This window comes from Trichechus manatus, unplaced genomic scaffold (genome assembly GCF_000243295.1).
Source record: "Trichechus manatus latirostris isolate Lorelei unplaced genomic scaffold, TriManLat1.0 scaffold00003, whole genome shotgun sequence".
In the NCBI taxonomy this organism is placed as follows: domain Eukaryota; kingdom Metazoa; phylum Chordata; class Mammalia; order Sirenia; family Trichechidae; genus Trichechus; species Trichechus manatus.
In genome coordinates this window covers 17,573,615-17,592,663 of record NW_004443939.1, presented here as the reverse complement: position 1 = coordinate 17,592,663, position 19,049 = coordinate 17,573,615, and the positions used below count along the sequence as shown (strand labels likewise).

General features: G+C 32.2%; 1 protein-coding gene across 4 annotated transcripts in view; it reads left to right on the top strand.

Annotated features, from left to right (window-relative positions):
• ANKRD13C (ankyrin repeat domain 13C) overlaps positions 1–19,049 on the top strand; it is a 122,315-nt gene that overhangs the window by 42,839 nt on the left and 60,427 nt on the right. For 3 of the 4 annotated variants that reach the window (XR_002824044.1, XM_004369051.2, XM_023731002.1), the window contains exons 2-5: positions 4,290–4,331; positions 8,422–8,526; positions 13,162–13,247; positions 13,528–13,573. Coding sequence is in view for 3 of the 4 variants with exons in the window: in XM_004369051.2 (XP_004369108.1) it covers positions 4,290–4,331; positions 8,422–8,526; positions 13,162–13,247; positions 13,528–13,573 (279 nt within the window). In the remaining variant the exon portion in view is untranslated. The remainder of the gene's footprint in view (positions 1–4,289; positions 4,332–8,421; positions 8,527–13,161; positions 13,248–13,527; positions 13,574–19,049) is intronic. The other variant, XM_023731000.1, reaches the window with a different exon arrangement.

The window sequence follows — 19,049 nt, the reverse complement described above, 5'->3', positions numbered from 1 at the left end:
ATGGGATATTAGTACAAATGCTAATGCTATTAATGAATTGTAAAAGGGTATTGTGAATAAAATGTATGCAAAAAGTTTGAAATTTTAGATGAAATAGAATCTCAGAAAAATATAATTTGTCAAAATGAACACAGAGGAATTAGAAAATATAAGTACTCTTATAATTATTAAAGACAGTGAATACATAATAAAAAATTCTCTCAGGCCTAGATGGTTTTACTAGTGTGTTCTTATAAACATTATGGAAAAATAACATGAAAACCATTCCACTTACGTGACCTAACTTGTGAAGCAATTAAGTTTGCAACTTTTGCCTAAGAGAATTCCTGTTGCATTTTAATTAGCAGGTTTTTGTAATTATTGTTCAGACTGATTAATATAATGAATCTTAAAATAAGAATTTTTTTCTCACTTCTTCATTCGTAAATGCTTATTGACTGTCTTTTGACAGATGCTGTATGTAAAGCATTTGGTATACATACATGAACAAAACATGTATCTTGTCATCCTGAGTTTAACTTTAATGAAGGAGACAGATGTTTATGCATGAAATTACAGCTACAGTTTAGTATGAAAATTGTCACAATAAATAGGTAGAGGACTTTGGGAACAAAGAATGGGGCATCTGATTGCCCTAGGACAGGCCAAGGAAGACTTCACAGAGGAGGTGATGTTTGATTTGAGCCCTGAAAGGTAAGTATTGATAATACCAAGCAGATGGTGATGAAACATTTAGGTAAGGTTAACAGTATGTGTAAAAGCATGAGAACGTGACTTATTGGGGAATTTATTTTTTGGAGTTCAATGTAAGAGCCCTGGTGGCTCAGTGGTTAAGAGCTTAGCTGCTAACCAAAAGGTTGGAAGTTTGAATCACCAGCTGCTTCTTGGAAACCCTATGGTGCAGTTCTACTCTGTCCTATCAGGTTGCTATGAGTCAGAATTGATTCTACGGGAACAGGTTATAAGAGATAGGAAAAGGCAGGAAATAAGAAAGGAAAGGAAGGTAAGGACTCATCATCAATAACTTTTTATACCATATTGAAGAAAAAATATTTTTATCTTTAAAGCTATGGAGAGTTTCTAATCTTTTAAGAAGTGTAGCATGGTTAAGTTTTGTTGTAAAATGATTATTCCAGTAGCTGTAGATAGGAGATTGAAATGGGGCATGACCGGAGGCAGGGAGACCATTAGAAGGATGTTCACGATAGATACAAAGGTTAAGAGATGATGGGAGCTTCAACTAGAACAGAGGCAATGGAAATTAAGAATGACAGCCCAAAGTAAAGGCACTGACTGGTTTCTGACACTAATTTTCAACAAGTTTACTTTCTATGACTACTTTTTGATCTTGGTAAATTGTAATGGGAGATGCTGTCATAGAAGGTGAATCCAAACTTACCTAAAAGTTATGAAGTTTAGTTCAATGTTTTGAACAGGGAGAAGAGAACTTTATTCTAGACCAGTTCAAATTGGGTATTGAGATATGAAAAGGCCCTTCACCAAAGAAGATATTCAGGCAGCTAACAGACACATGAAATGCTCACGATCATTAGCCATTAGAGAAATGCAGATCAAAACTACAAATTGGGTGTTGATACTTATTCATGTTTTTATGTGTGTGTTTTTTTTTAACTTTAATATTATGGTGAAGGCTTTGAAGACGCTGAGCAGTTTATTAAGCTGACCCACAGATGGTTCCTAATATGATGTTCCTAATATTTCTAGTATGATTGTGGGTCAGTAAATTCTTAACTCATTCTTCAAAGTTTAAAGTTCATCTTGAGCACTTTCGTTTAATGTTTGAACTGAGCATAATATTGGTCAATAGCAGAAAAATTGTGTCTTATTAAGAGTTCTTTATGCAGAAAATTCAGTTGAAAGCCACTAACCTTACAGGGTTTTTTTTTTTTTGCTTGTTTTTTGAAAAAGGGAATAGCTGACATAGAGGTCCCCCCCACCGCCCCAAGGGTTTTTCTTTAGTTTCTTTGTGAGATAGGTGTATAATTTCAGCATGGGACAAGGAAATCAGTTTTACTAACTTTGTATATGAAAATATCTGCAGTGAAAAATACTTTGCTTCATTGCATAGTCTATATTAAACTATCTACAATGCTTTTCTAAAACCAAAATACTTTTTAAGTTTGCTTTGTCATTTTTATACTTATCCATGTAAATTTTATTAAGATCATGGCATAGAATTTTGAAGAGATAGCTAGCTCACTAAAGGTTCTGAAATTTTGGGAGGACTGAAGATTGTCTTTTTAGAAAATATCTTGTACCAATAACTTGACAACTATTGAGGCTTGCTTCTGAAATATTGTGGGCAAAACTTGTTTTCTACCAGGTAGATGGGGAAGAACCATTTAGATATGGTTTTTTAAAGTATGATTATCAACAATCTGTATTATAGTGGTTTTCATATTTCAACTGGAAGAATTCTGAAGTCTGAAAACTGTGGATATGTGTATATATCCCAAGATCTTAGATTTGGGAGTTATCATTTGTCAAGTCATTAATGGAAATGTCTACTTAAAAATTCTGAATTCTATTTCTGAAAAACAATGTGAGATTATATCCCCAGATCTGTCTTGCTTTTTTGTTCCTAATAGTTAAATCCAAAATACTTTCTGTAACCTAGTTTTTATTTTTATTTTTTGGTAAAATTATTTATGGAGGGATTTTAAATTTAGTCCATTCATTTGTCTTGTAAATTTTGCTCAGAATAGTATTTTACTAGCTTTGCCAACAATCCCCATTCCATTTTGCATTTATCGAGCAAAGTGTGTGTGTGTGTGTGTGTGTGTGTGTGTGTGTGTGTGTGTGTGTGTGTCTTAATCAGCTTGACAGGTTTGTCAAGTTACGAGATTTGAATAGACGAAATACAGGTTTCTTAGAAAATGTAATCAGGTCTTAATTGTAGCCTGCTTATGATCTTTGGATAAGTGTTTGGATTATTTTATTAGCTAGGAATGTTGATGTGGTGACTTACTAAAATTACTAACCTGAAAATTAGTGTATATATAGCTTGCATTTTTTCAGTATTTTCTATTTTCAAATATTTTTATAAGTTTGTTTTCTTTTATAATTTAAAGGCTTCTAGGCTGTAAGTGTGGCTTGAGGTATCCTTGTGAAATGATATTAGTCATTCTATAATATCTACTATAGGATATAGTCCCAACTCCATAGCATAGCCTACAAGTCTTGTTTAATTTCTTTTGCCTATCTCTCCAATTTCATTATTATTCTTCTACAAGCTCTTTACCCCCACTAATCATAACATTTTTTAAAAAAAGACTTTATATTTTAGAGAAGTTTTAGGTTTGCCAGAAAGCACGGAGTCTCCATACACTCTTCTCCCTCCACATCATTTCTCCTATTAACATCTTGTATTCTTGTGGTACGTTTGTTGCAATTGATGAACCAGTATTGATACTGTTATTAACTGAAGTCCATAGTTTACATTAGCGTTCACGTTTTTGTTGTATGTTCTATGGATTTTGACAAATGCTTACATTAGAGTTTACTTTTCGTGTTGTAAGTTCTTTTAGTTTTGACAAATGCTTAATGAAAAATTTCTTTTTTTGTGTGGAGGAGGGGAGGCTTCCCAAATATAATAGTCTTACATTTGAATGTGATTTTGGAATTGTGGTCCTACCACCACCCCACCTCACCCACCCCAACCTTCACGTTCAGAATGCAAATTAGCTTTGCTTTGCTCACTTACAAATTCTTAACTGGTTTTTAGGACTCATTTCAGTGTCGTCCATCCTTCAACGTTTAACTCTGTCTGCTCAGGCAAAATTAGGAGCCCTATGCTGTATGCACCACTATACTATACCACTTTCTGTTCTAACAAGTGATAGTTACTACTTTATTTCCATGTCAGTCTCTAACAGAAGGCTTTTGAACAACTTCAGGGCTGGGATTGAGTTTCATTGATTTCTACCTTCTAGGCTTAATCCATAGTAGCTATTTAAATGGTTTGTTGAATCAAACAATTTATAGTAGAGAAATTAGCAACAAAAAGAATCTGTGAAATCTATTTGGAAAAGAAATCCCCAAAGCAAAAAGTACCCTTTTTTGGTGGTGGGAGGTGGGGGAGGAATGGGATACGTTGTGGTTGGAAACCATGGCATCCTCTAATTTACAATTTGCCATGTAAGCAGTACATTTTGCAGTCATGTAAATTTTACTTAAAATCTGCCAGTGAAATTTCTGAAGGCGTTAAAACCACTTTAAAAATTTTTTCTTATACATACTAATTTAATTAATTATTTTTTAAATTTTAGGAAACACTCCTTTACATCTTGCTGTGATGTTAGGAAATAAAGGTTAGTAAATATTTTCTTATTTATGTTTAATCTCATGTATAGTAAATTTAAAAATTTTAAGATGAATTTTGTATTTTGAGTCTTTTTAGATTAGCCTGGTTATTTTATTTGCTTATTGAGCTTAGAATTCAGTATATTAACAATAACGTATTTTCTCATTTTTGATCACACTTTTTTTCAGGGTCAGAGGAAATTCAGTACTAGCTTTCATGTCTGCTAAAGCTATGCTTTTTCCTTATTTGGTTATTTTTATCTAGCTAGAAAGTATTTATAATTTCAAGGGACTCTTCCGTAAGGATTATTAATTATTATTATATTTGTAAATACAGGTAGTCCCCGACTTTCGACATATTCGAGTTATGATGAACCACATTTACGACTGTCCTTTTTTTTATGATTTGTGTATTTTTTAATGTATGTATGTATTAAAATATATAAGTTTATATGTAATGTTTCCAACCCTCAAAGACAAACATCGGATTTATAAAGATACTGATAATAAAAAGCAACGATAATGAAAACTAAAAAAAAAAAAGAGGTACCATATTTTTGGGCACAGTTGGCAAACAAACGTAGAAGGTGCACGTTATTTGTGTTAAAACACGGTACTTGACCTACATCAGAACAGATTTATGACAGAGTTACCAGAATGGAACCCTGTTGTTAAGTCAGGGTCTATCTGTATTGGAACAGTTTTATAAGATTCTTTAATATGGAATAATTTGTATACCTAAACTCATAAGCCTAGCCTTTTTTATGGTATATAATTGTAAAAATTTAATACTTTTTTATGCTTAATTAAAAAAGAAAAGCAACTCATAGGTAAGTGAAATACAAGATCTACTTTTTAAGTTATTCCTAGATGCAATAAAGTCTCAGTTATCCGGATGCCCAGTTATTTTGGAAAGTGAGGATTCTAGACAGCTGATTAGTAACCTTTTGAGTGCTAGATTTTTTTAAGAAACATATATGCCTACATTTTTAAACAGGCTAGTGAATTTATGTTAACATTTTTCTTTCTTATGATCTAGAAGTATCATCATAAACATCTCGTTATATGCTGTAATGTAGCTGTATAAACATCTGATCTGAATGTATAGTAATCCCAGGGGTGCCACTAGAACTTGCTTAGTTGAAAAAAAGCTCTGCTAGTTTGGGTTTTCAGTTCATATGGTTAAGTGAAACATATAATCTACAAAATAATATAATTTCAATTGCAATTCTATATGGTTAATTTGGTGACTCAAATCTTTATTTATCTTCAGTGTTCTAATTATGCTATTTTTTTCTCCTTTCAAGGAACAGACTCAGTCAAGTAACTTCTCAGTAAAGAGAGTCTTTAAGAGCTTACATATTATAGAAACTCAGGAAATGAGTATTAGCCAGTCTCAGAAAGGGCAGGAACCCAACAATTTGGGGGATCAGCCATTCTTCTCTCCTCTCTCTCTCTCTCAGTGTGTCTACTGTTTTTTACATATCTGTAATATTTTTGCCTTTCTAGACTGACTTTCTCTCTTTACTGAAATTGAACATGACCCAAAATAACATGGCAAGCTCATGAATTTTATGATCTTGGCATAGGCATTCACTTCTGTGAAATTAGCTTTGGCTAGGGTGGCTTGGATGGGGAGTTGGGTGTAGGAGAAGGAATCAGGAATACGGAGAAAGTGTAGCAGAAATATGTTCAGTTTAGCAGAAATATGGGCCAGGCAAGCTATGATAACCATCTCTAATACGGCTACCTTGGGGGCACAACTACAATATCATTATCATGCCTAAGAAAATAAATAATAATGTTATAATAGCGTCTGATATCCAGTCCATATTTAAATTTTTCCAGTTGTTTCCAAAATGTCTTTTATAGGTATTTTATATTGAATCAAGATTCAGTCAAGGTTCATTACATTTGGTTATGTGTCTTTATTTTAATCTAGAATAGTTTGCCTACTTATTTTTTCCTTTGTGACTTTTTGAAGAGTCTTGGCCACTTAACTTGTAGAATGTTCCCCATCCTGGATTTGTTTATTTTCTCATGATGTTTTCTTTAACTTGTTCCTTATTCTCTGTCCTTTCTGAACGTTGAAAATTATCTACAGAGGCTTAATTAGACTTAGGTTAAACATTTCTAGAAGGAATATTTTATAGGTGATGTTATGAACCTTATATTGCATCACTTTAGGAAACATATAATTCCAGTCTGTCCTACTATTACTGATGCTAAGTTTGATCACTTATTTAAGGTAATGATCTCCAGATATCTCTACTGTAAAGGAACATTGTTTTTTCTTTGCAGTTATTAAATAATCTTGGGGTGACACTTTGGTACCATGTAAATATCCTATTTCCCAGCAAATAGTCTTGTACCTGATGATTTTGACATTTATTGAGGACCTTTGCCTAAATCTGTTATTACATTGAGTGTTGTAATATGCTCTGATATTATTCCTTCTACATTTGTTGGCTGGTATTCTTTTATAAATTAGAACTCACATCCCCCCCTTCCTTCAAACTTTTGATGTCATTATGAGCTTATTGATTATTTTTTGTTCAGTGTGTTATGGCTAGTTAGTCATTATTCTTTTTGATGCTCAATTTCCCAGTTTTGGCCAGTGGCTGACCATGCAAGCTTGTTCCTCTGTGCTTTTCATATGACTCTAATCTTAAAAAATGACTGCATATTACTCCGGTGATGTAGATGCATCATAGTCTCTCATTCCCCCATGATCAACATTCACTTTGTTTCTAGTATTTTTGCTACTATAAACAACATTACAATAAACATCTTTGTACTTCTGTTCTTATTTACTACTAGCAGACTTTCTTAAACATCTTTGTGAAATTTCTGTTTATTTTACTTTAATAAAGATTCCTGCTAGTGTAGATATTCCTTCTTTCACTAGGAATAGTGACACTAGTGACTAGGAATATTACACTGTCCTAGCACCCTTATTTCTTTCAGAGAACTTATCATGATGTGAATTTCTCTTTTTTATTAGTTTACTTATTGTCTTCCAACATAGGATGTAAGCTCTATGATACTCGTTGCTCTTGAGTTGATTCTGATTCATAGCAACCCCGTGTGTTACAGAGTAGAACTGTTCTATAGGGTTTTCTTGACTGTAATCTTTATGGAAGCAAATCTCCAGGCCTTTCTTTTCTGGTACTGCTGGGTGGGTTTGAACCGACAACCTTCTGATTAATAGTTGAGCAAAAGCTCTTCATGCCTGTCAGGGACCCTTAAGCTCTGTGATAGCAACACCTTATCTTTCTTGTACACAGCTTATATCCAGCATCTGGCACTTAGACGTGGTACATAATAAATAGGCACTTGGTGCGTATTTGCTGAATGATTAACTGCATGAATGAATGGATTACTATCTTACTTAAAATTTCTATGAGCCTCAGTCTCAGTTTAAAATTTTTTTTTCTGTTAATACACTTTTTATTTGTAATTTTTTTTTAAAGTTTCCTCAGCCTATAGAAAGGACTATATACCTTAGATTTATTTTGATTACTTGAAGACTGTCCACATTTGTCCTTGTAATATAAACAGATTCTTGCCCCTTTTCTGGTATTTCTTTGAATTAAAAAAAAAATTAAATTTGAAAAATAATGGTTTATAGAAACAACATTACTGATCATATTTTTTTTTGGAAAACACATTTTTAAATGTCTGTATGATACTGAGCCTTTCCATTTGACATTATAGAAATACAAATGCTCTTTCAGATCTTATTAGATAGTAGGTATTTTGATGTAAATTACTCTTGAGGTTACTGGGTTTTCTTTTAGAATATGGAAACATTCTCAAAATACTCTTTGGAATAATTACTAGGGAAAAATATTTTCTTTGAAGACAGATCCAATTTATTTTTAGGTAGCAGAATGGATACTTACTGAATCTGGGGATCTGAAATAACCTGGCTTAGATACATAGGAATTTTAAAAGTTAAATTTAATTCTATAATTAGTATACTGTCTTATAGATCTGTTTATATTTGTTTGGTTTCTTGACTTTTTACATGATTTTTGTATTTAGAGATTCTAAAATTTGAATGATGTTTGATATTATTACCACTTTCTGTTACAGAATGTGCCCATTTACTTTTGGCTCATAATGCTCCAGTAAAAGTGAAAAATGCTCAGGGATGGAGTCCTCTGGCGGAAGCCATCAGCTATGGAGATAGACAAATGAGTAAGCATTATAAAGTACTGTTGTTAATATATATTCTAAAAATAGGAAGTGATGTGCTTGAAATATTTTTAATTTGGTATTATAACTTTCCGTACTATGAAACTTTGAGGTTATTCATAAACATATGTTAATTATTCCTGACTTAGGAACTTGAACATTGGGTAGTACACAAAAAGAATTTCGGAAGCAAGTTTAAAAGTATGTTGTTTATTATTTTTTCTCTTTTCAAAGCATCTGCCCTACTAATATTCTTAGTTTTTTTAAATTCATCTAGAATAAAGTTGATAACTGACTCATTTCTGGCAACTGCTTCATTATTTGGAACAGAGAATAATTGCAGTGTATTATAACAAATAGCTGTTTAATTGCTGGCTATAGATTTTACTGGACATGAGGAGGAAATCTGTCTCTTTTCAGTCTTTAAATGAGTATTTCCAAAAAACGCCATGTACTTCTTCACAGTATACAGCATGTTCAGTTACTTGACTCTCCTTTCCCGTAATTGTTTTTCAATTTCACGTACAGGTCTTATTTTTGTCAAGCACATCTCAATAGTTGAAAAAGTTATTAAAAAACTTATATCTGGATCTGAATGTTATATTATTATCTTCCTGGTATTATTATTTTACCTTTTTAAAGTTTGAGGCTAAAAATGATCAATTAAATCTAGACTTGTAGAAGGAACAATAAAAAATCTTGACAGTTTTATTAAAGAAATGTGTGGCATGGAACATTCCCTTAATGTTACAGGGATCTGTCTTATTATTTTGATGCTAAGCTTTGAGTTATTCCGGGATGTTTCTTATGTTTTAGTTTTATGTGTAATACACAAATTATGTTTTTGTGGATTTTCTTAACATGTTTGATAACAATGGTGAAGTTAAATTTAATATTAAATACTAAGATTTAACATGAGATAAAATTTTGATTTTTTGAACAATTATCTGAGTGTATATGTATTTTGTTATTCATTGACAGGGAGGTGGGTGGAGAGGAAATCAGACGGACTCCTGGGTTTCTGACCCACAGTGAGACTTTTGTGACTTTCAAGGATTCTTTTATTTCCTGAGTGTTTACTGAGCCCTTAATACAAGGCATCTGTGTATAGTAAGGAGTGGAGAATAAAGACACAGTCTCTGTGCTTTAGGAATTCATAATCTTTTGGGAAGGCCAAGGAGCACTTTTCGTGGAAAATCGGTTACAGGATATTTAGCAATACATTTTAATGTAAAAGAGTGAAGTCCCTAGTAGTTGAGATCTGATCTTTAAAGTGCCTTTCCTGTATTGAGTGATATCTTAGAAAAGTATCCCATTATCAATTATATATCCATAATTATTTAGTGCTTATGTTTTCATTACTTCCCAGCACATGAAACAAAACTGTTTAACCATTAATTTAAAAGATAATTCAGCAACACTTCCCATACATATTTAGAAATGTTAACGTAAATGTATTTATGATGTGTTAAACATATGTCTATACTTTGAAATTATATTAAATGACTATGATTTAAGTTTTTGATTCTTTAGCTTATGTTACATTAAGATTTTCTGGACGTAGAAAATTACAAAAATTGGAAACTCAGACATAATCTAATATTGTAAATTATTAATGAAAACTTTGTGTCCTGTTTGTCTTTCTTTTGACAATTTCATTAGTGTTCTTATGCTATAGAACAGTGAGATAATACTAAACTACTCGTCAGACACTATTTAGAATTACTTCACTTTAAAATTAATAAAATTTCAAGATTATGTTGCTTTTCTGCCGTACAGTGGTTACCTGGTGGAGAGTGATCAGCTCAGACAAGTATCAGGGAGAGATATGGATATAACTAAAAAGCCTTTCCCCAACCTGTTCCTCACCAGTGTTTCCCAGTTTTCCTCTGATCTACACAGCTTTTTTTTTTTTAATCTACACTGGGACCTAGCTGTATTTTGTTCCTCAGGAGTTGCTCATAGTTTGTACAGATCTATGTTATGGTAGTTTTGGGAATTTTATCAGCCTCTGTCTTATCTTTTTTGCATATCAAAGGTTGGTTATGAAGGAAAGAGACAGCAGTCCATGTTGGTTTACAGTCTCATCAAGAACTGGCAGTCGCCTTCATTTGGGTTTCGGCTTTGTATCTTTCTGGGTGAAGCCTTTCCTCAACCCATGGAGTAGATTAGTTTTCCCTGGTCATAAATTTTCGAAGTGGTCTACTCTTTTCCTTTGCAGTACTCAGCATACTTAAAATTAATTGTTCAATATCTGTTCCCTATTCTGTATCCTGATATTAAAAGCTTTGTGAGAACCGGAGTCATGTGTATGTTGTAATATTTGCCCCTTTATCCCTGGCTCCCAGAACAGTGCTGACACAATATTATTTGGTCAGCACATAAATGAAGAAATGAATAAAAAATGGAAAGAAAATTTGAGACTGCTTATTAAGAATCAATTTTTTCTCAAAAGTATTATATTAGGATGTCTGTTTACCACAATTCTCCTGAGTTGTTCAAAACTTTTTTGGCTTTCACAGGCAAGAAAAAAGTTTTATTTGAGGATTGACTTAAGGTGTTCAGTTTCTTATTTTAGAATGTAAGAATTTAGAGATAACTGTTTTGTCCTGCAGTTATCATTTCATTTTAAAAAAGATATTTTGAAACCAAAAATAGTAAGAATAGTCTTTAAATTTAAAATTCAGTAGTCCTTAAATTGAAAGAAAAAATCCACTAGTTCCTAATTTTGCTCATTTTCCTTCATATCAGGGGAACTTGAAAAATTGGGCACTGAAGTGTAGACTGGTATTTGGGAACTGGAGCCCTGGTGGTGTGCAGGGGTTAAGAGCTTGGCTGCTGACTAAAAGGTCAGCAGTTTGAATCAATCAGCCAGTCGCTGGAAACCCTATGGGGCAGTTCTCTTCTGTCCTGTAAGGTCGCTATGAGTCGAAATAGTCTTGATGGCATTAGGTTTGGTTTTTTAATTTTATTTGGGAACTACTGATCTAGGTCATGGAAACCTTGGTGGCAAAGTGGATGAGAGCTACAGCTGCTAACCAAAAGGTCAGCAGTTTGAATCCACCAGGCTCTCCTTGGAAACTCTATGGGGTGGTTCTGCTCTGTCCTACAGGGTTGCTATGAGTCAGAATCAACTAAATGGCAACAGGTTTGGTTTTGGTTTGATCTAGCTTACAAAGCCAGTTAATAGTATAACTGAGACTAAGTCCCAAGTTTCGTGACTTTTAGGTCTCAGCTTCTTCTACTATTATAAAATATCTTTAGTAATTTAAACATTGCTGTTTGATTTTTGGCTAATATTAAAAAATATTAGAGTAATAGCGACACCTATGGTTTAAGATTGGAATAGATCCTACCATTTTTCATGTTCTTCTTTGGGCCTATGTATACAAAACAATCTAGTCCAAACTTTAACTACAGTCTTCATTCCTTTTTTTTTTTTTTTTTGGTCCACCTTCCACTTTTGTATTCCACATGGGGCTTGAGGTGGTTTATAAGAATGCTAATGTAAAATAGTAAATATGATAATAAAAAGAAGTTTAAGTAGGTATGTATATGTATGTATATGAAAAATATGTCAGGACCAGGAGAAGGTTAGAATATATGAATGTACACCTTTCTTTTCCTTCAGCAAACATTTTTGCATTCTCCATCTCTTGTTAGGCTTATTTTCATTCAAGTCTAATATTTTTCCCTATTTTAATTAACGTTAAGGATTGATTTCTGACAACCAATTTTAGACCTTCACTCTAACAGATAAAAGTTATATTTACTTAATTGCTGGCATAGTTATAAGCACTTTATATTCAGTCTTTACAAAACTCCTGTGTAGTAGATTTTACATTATTATTACTTGACAAATGAAAAAAGAAACCCAAGTTTAGGGAAGTTAAGTAACTTGTCCAAGCTTACACACAGCTAATAAGTAGCAAAGCTGGAGTCAAAACTCAGGTGCTGTGCCTAAAGCTCAAGCTCTTAACTACTGAGAAAGTACTATGGAAGGCTTCAGGTTTTCTTAGGTTTTAGAAGTTCTTTCAGTCTATACAAATAAGATTCATTTTGTATTTTTTATACTGTGTTGTGGTTTGTGAGGGTACAACCTGTAGTGTAAAAAGAACAGGTATGCCTGATAACAGTTGCAAGGTAATTACAAGTTTTTAGAAAAGTGATACCCAGTGAGATTTTTGAGATTATTGTCTGTGAAACCCTGGGGGCGTAGTGGTTAAGAGCTATGGCTGCTAACCAAAAGGTCAGCAGTTCTAATCCACCAGGCACGCCTTTGAAATTCCATGAGGCAGTTCTACTTTGTTCTGTAGGGTTGCTATGAGTTGGAATCGACTCGATGGCAACAGGTTTTTTTTTGGTCTCATACTCTTCTTTGAAATTTAATGTTACATCATTGGACTGAGATTAGTAGATCGTGGCACAATTAGGTAAATTAAAAACTAGGAAAACAGGTGTGAAAATGTTACAAGTTGATATATCTTTTCTTAATAGTCCTTGGGGATCATATCAGTTTTACTAAACAACTATAACTTACTCACCATATTGCTTTATATATATCTGACAAGCCTATGGTGTTTTTTAGCATGGTAAAAATTACTTTAAATTATTATTATTTTTCCATCGAAACTTTAGTTACGGCACTTTTAAGGAAGCTTAAGCAGCAGTCCAGAGAAAGTGTTGAAGAAAAACGACCTCGATTATTAAAAGCCCTGAAAGAGGTAGGCTATAGTTCTTTGCTGATTTTGTATCTAAAGTATAAGTTTAAGCATTTTTTTATATAGTCTAAATTCTCACTGTGTACTATTGTAATGTTTTAGGTAATAACCATATTATTGTTCTTTTCTTTCTAAAACTCCAAACATTGAGATTAGTTTTTTAGTATTTTCTACCCTGTCTGTAGACCTTTGATGATAACATTTTTTAAAAGAAAAATATTAAGCAGATATAAGAACTGTTAACTAAAGTGTATGTAGTAATTATTCATATTTCATTTCTCAGCTAGGTGACTTTTATCTAGAACTTCACTGGGATTTTCAAAGCTGGGGTAAGTGTATATTATATTTTATTATAAAATATGTATTCATGCCAAGATGCAAGTGCATAAAAACTATTATGAAGAAATATTAGCATTACAAATTTGACACTTGGCCTAAGGAAAATTAAATATTTTTAATAATGTTGAATGTAGTAGTTATAAAACCCTATACTAATACTTAATTATCCCAACTTGATTAGTAACTTTCAAAGTTTTTATTTTTAAGATTGGAAACAGCTTTTTTTTTTTTTCAACAAAAAGCAGTTTTAAAAATTATAATAATTTAATATTAGGCAGTTTTAGAAGCAAGAATAATTTTGGGATTATCAAATTACTGAATTTAAAGGATTTTAAAATATAGTGTTTAGATAACTAAATGTGAAAATTAATACCATTTGTTTATACTTATTTTATAATCTTTCAATTATTTTTGCCATTTTTTGGGCATACTTTACAGCCACTGTCTTAACATACTATTTGGTTGCAAATTGTTTCAACTATTTATAAAAGCTCTTAATTCTAGATTTTTACAGTCATTTATTAATTTACTTTGGCAAAATAAATTTCTCTCCTCCCCATTGTAAACATAAGATCACTTACGGCAAAAACCTTCATGTCCAAATAGCAAGTTTGATCCTAGTGACCTTTCTTTAGTAACCTGTGTACTTTTCCATAGTTTATAGTTTAACCGTCTCTCTTATCTCGTAACATATTAGCCTCTGTTGTACTTCACATACTTCCAGTGAGAATGTAAGGGGAAGAGTATATAATAACTGTTATTATATTTTTGGTATATGATTTAATCATTATATATATTCCTAAATAACTTATGATAAAAAATTCAGTTATAATTGGAACTTATTACCAACAGAAAAGAACTAGTTTTCGTTGCAAAATATATATATCTGACCACATTTTGTTTTTAAAGTTTTTTTTTTAATGTAATCCATAAAGGTTTGGATATAATGAGTTTACATGTGTTTTTAAAAGCATCTGAATTAATTTTTATGATATAAAAGTGTTTGAATGCTCAGTGATATTTATCCCCAAAATAATCATAAAAACAAATCAAGTTTTGACAACCATAGGAAGTATATTCCATTTTATGTAATTTTGTAAGTTTTATGATGTGTGTGTGTACATGTTTGGGTGTTCATAGTTATATATTGTATATATTGGACTATTGCAATTAGGCAGTTCTAGTTCTTACCACTTAAATAAAAATATTAAGTACTATTAGACAGTCAATAGAAATTTCTCAGTTTTTGGCCCATTGTAGATTAATAAACGCACCTTAATGTGAAACAGATTACATCCTGACATACATTGACCTCTGTAATGAAGTTATGATAATCTCAGGTTGTTTTTATATGCTCTTGGGTTTGCATATTCAGCTTCAAAATAGAAAATAGAAGTTATATATTATATAGTTTTATACTGTACAATCTGGCAGTCAATTGCCTGCCAAATTACCAGATTTAAACTTTAATTATCTGGTCATACTTGTCCTTTCTTCTCATTCTTCCTTTATGTCCTCTGATTTCTTCTTCTGAAAAAGTAAATGTAACCATCAGTCTGAAGTCCACTAACATGTGTTTCTCTTTACCATGTCGAAAGTCAGTAATTTTCTGCTGTCTTCAGAAGAAAGTTTCTGTCCTTTTCTCAAATAGTAATATCTAATTTTTCTACAAATAATATTTTTGCAACTGCCTTTTTTATTTGGAGTTTTTAAAAACAAATCAGACTTCTTGCCAAACTAAATTAGAAAGTTAATGTTTTTAAACACCAGCAGATTTTATAAAGTATGTATATACTTCTAAAGAATTTAGTACCTTTTTTAGTTATCTTTGACTAGTGCAATTCATAAGTTTTACTACTAATGTTAGTCTCAGATTTCAAGATGTTTATTTTTTATAGAAATACTGACTGTAAGAGTTCTTGAACATTGTAGGAAATTATCAAGTATTTTTAAGTTTCCTCATTACTACTTTCCAGAGGCAACCACTGATTAAACATTTCATGTGAGTACTTTCAAACCCTTTTCAGGGTTTACAAACGTGTGTGTGTACCTCAGCTTTAGTTTTTTAATTTTATTTTACAGAATCAACTATTGTGTCATTATGCAATTTTTCATTTTTACTTAATATATTGTGGGCATCCTACCGTATTAGTCCATTATTATCTCAGTAATTTTAACCGTTCATCATAATATTTTGTGGTATGGATATTTAAGGTTTCCTGCTGTGTTTAATCCCTCTGTTCTTCCCAGTTGCAGTCAAGTCGATTCTGACTCATGGCAACCCCATGTGTTTCAGAGTAGAACTGTGCTCCATAGGGTTTTCAGTGGCTGATTTTTTGGAAGTAGAACTCCAGGCCTTTCTTCTGAGGTGCCTCTGGGTAAACTTGAACCTTCAACCTTTTGGTTAGCAGTTAAGCATGTTAACCATTTGCACTACCCAGGGACTCCATGTGATTTTTAAATGTAGTGTTTCAATTCCTAAGTGTACATAATTCTTTTATATTTTGTTAAAACTCTAGCTCATTAAGTTAATTTTGGCTCTGTCAAAATCTTCATGGCCTCATTACTCTGATAGTCCTACCTTGCCTTATAGATTATTTGGAATACCTGATGTCCTAGAACCTGGAGAGAAAAAGAGGTATCTAGTAGCTTTGTATAATCGAAGTGCTCTAAGTCACATTGGTCTAAAGCTGAAGGCTATTTTTCCCGTTTTTTTTTCCCTGTCTGAGACCCACTCCTTCTTTGATTTTGTCCCTTGAATGTATTTCCTCTTTAACTGATTCTCTTAGTATTTGTTATTAATTTGAATTAAAAAATAGTCCATTTTTCTTGCTGAACAAAATTTTTTAAAGTGGCATTTCAGGTACATGAAGAGATAGAAATAGACATAATCACTCTTGAAATTATGTACTTATCTACAGTTATAAATAATACATTATAAACATCACATAATGAAATTCAGGAAGCAACCACTGAGGTACTTGTTAAAAGTATTCTGCTTTAACAAACTTGACTTTGATGCAAAAAAAAAAAAGAAAATTCAGCACATCTGTTTCATTGCTGATAAAGGATTTTACTGATTTAAAGCCAAAACTATCTGCATCTCTTGGTGCGATGTCATATGTAAGTCTAAAAATTAAAACTCATCAATTTCTATTTATCCTGGACACTTGGATTAAAAAAAAAAAGCAGCAAATAATGTCTATTATTAGATTTTATCATCAAGCTTTTTCCCCTAATGTTTAGACATATCTCTTACTTTTGTCAAGATCCCTAATATTAAAAAAAAGTAAACCAGAAATAAGGGGAGGAGCTAAGAATATTGAGATCCAGGGTAATTTTATAGGTAGTACTCTTCTTTCTCATGTTCGTATAGTCTGTCTTTGGCTGAAAATAGCTTCAGACTTAGAATTTGAAGGTAACTAAACTTTTACATCCTGGTTTTTAAGCTATAGAAAAGCTTTGAATTGGAATCAGAGTACTGGTTTTTAACTCTTTGGTGAGACAAATCATCTCTCTTTCCTGAGCTTCAGTTTTTTTTCTTTTAATTTTTAAAGTGGAGGTAATAATGACTGCTCCATTTATTACAGAATTTTGTTTAATGAGATCATGTTTTTGAAGGAAGCTGTTTGTAAACTGTAAAGTGTTAAATAATTTATAACATTTCAATCACTACCTCAATTTAGCATTGTGCACATAGCACATTCCAACTGTAAAACCAGTAGTTTTTATATCTTTTTATGTTGTTTTCCACAGAATCTGTCCTGTATTTGGGACTGTTATTTGCATATTATAGATAGAAAACAATAGGCTCAGAAATTCTTCTTAAGATCAGAAAGTAAGTGGTAGCAAAATCAAAATTAAGATGTAGGTGATTCTCTTTTCATTGCTCAGTTCAGTGAATTATGCTACCACTGGAGTAGTGTCTTAAATTCTCAGATTATGCTGAGATAATCTAATATACAGAGAGCATAACTGATCAGTTGACATGAATGAGGAAATAGTCATTACAGAACTGGAAAAATGTGAATTGATATATTTTTGGAATGCATTAAAGTCTAGCAGAAATCACTTTTTGCTCAGTGAAGGTTTTTCTTTTTTCCTTTTTTTTTCATAGCTTTTGCTTCTCACTCCCAATTTCTTATCTTCTTTCTGCATTTCCCTCTTCCTCCTTCTCTGATTTTTTTACTAAGTATTGATATATGATTCTAAATTGTAGTTTTGTAGGTTATTATAACCACTTCAAAAGATCTAATAAATTATGGTACTATTTGCTTTGAATCATTTTTGGTTCATGCTACACCAAATGCTTAACTACGGGAAAACTTGATATCAAGTAATGAGCATGGAGGGAGGTCTTTGATCATTTACACAGATTTACCCTATTCTTGCTCATGCCAACTTCTGTGGTTTCTTATAAGGAGAAATTTAAAAAGTAAATGATTTCTTATGTTTTTTTAACTAGGGCAGCTCTTAATTGATATTCTCTCCATGCAATTTCTTTATTTTTTATTTTTATACAATAAAATGTAGTTCTAGAAAACTGTTTTCAAGGGTGGAAATTATTTTGGATTAAATGACCTCTGGAGCCCTGGTGATGCGATGGTTAAGAGTTCGGCTGCTAACCAAAAGGTTGGGAGTTTGAATCCACCAGCTACTCCTTGGAAACCTTGTGGGACAGTTCTACTCTGTCTTATAGGGTCACTATGAGTTGAAATCGACTGTGAATCCTCTATGAGTTAGAATCGACTTGATGGCAACGGGTTTGGTTTTTGTTTTTTTTAAGGATCTAATCTAAAGGTTGGAGGTTAGAACCCACCTAGTGGAGCTGCAAGAGAAAAGGCTGGCAATCGCTTCTGTGAGGATTACAGCCAAGAAGACCCTATGGAGCAGTTCTGTTCTGTAACATTTGGGGTCACCATGAGTCAGAATTGACTCGACAGCAATGGATTTGGGTTGTTTTGAAGAATTTGAAATAGGCATTGATGATTTGGTGTACCTTTAGTGTTAATTAGAAAATAGCGATGCTTTGAAAATGTTAACTCAAAAATTAGCCTTTAATTTTCTCTAAAGTTTTTGTTTCTTTCTCAGGTTAATTTTTTACTACCTATTTTTGAAACAGAGTTTTGTAAGATATATATTTTAGACATACCCACAGACATGTGCACATACATTCATACATACACTCATACAAGTGACATGATCTTAAATTTCAAGAATTCTGAGCTTTACTTTTTTTTTTTTTGGTAGATGGTAGTTTACTGTAACCTGTTATACAGATTTATTCATCCGTAGAATAACTCATATTCTCCAAAACACAACAGATAATAAATAATAAAAAACTATTAGAATACAAGGTCATGATATGAATCTGAGTTATAGCAAATGACACTGGAATGTAGAAATCTATAAGTAAATAATATAATTAACACTTCACAGATTTTGAAACTTGAAGTACAGAAAGCT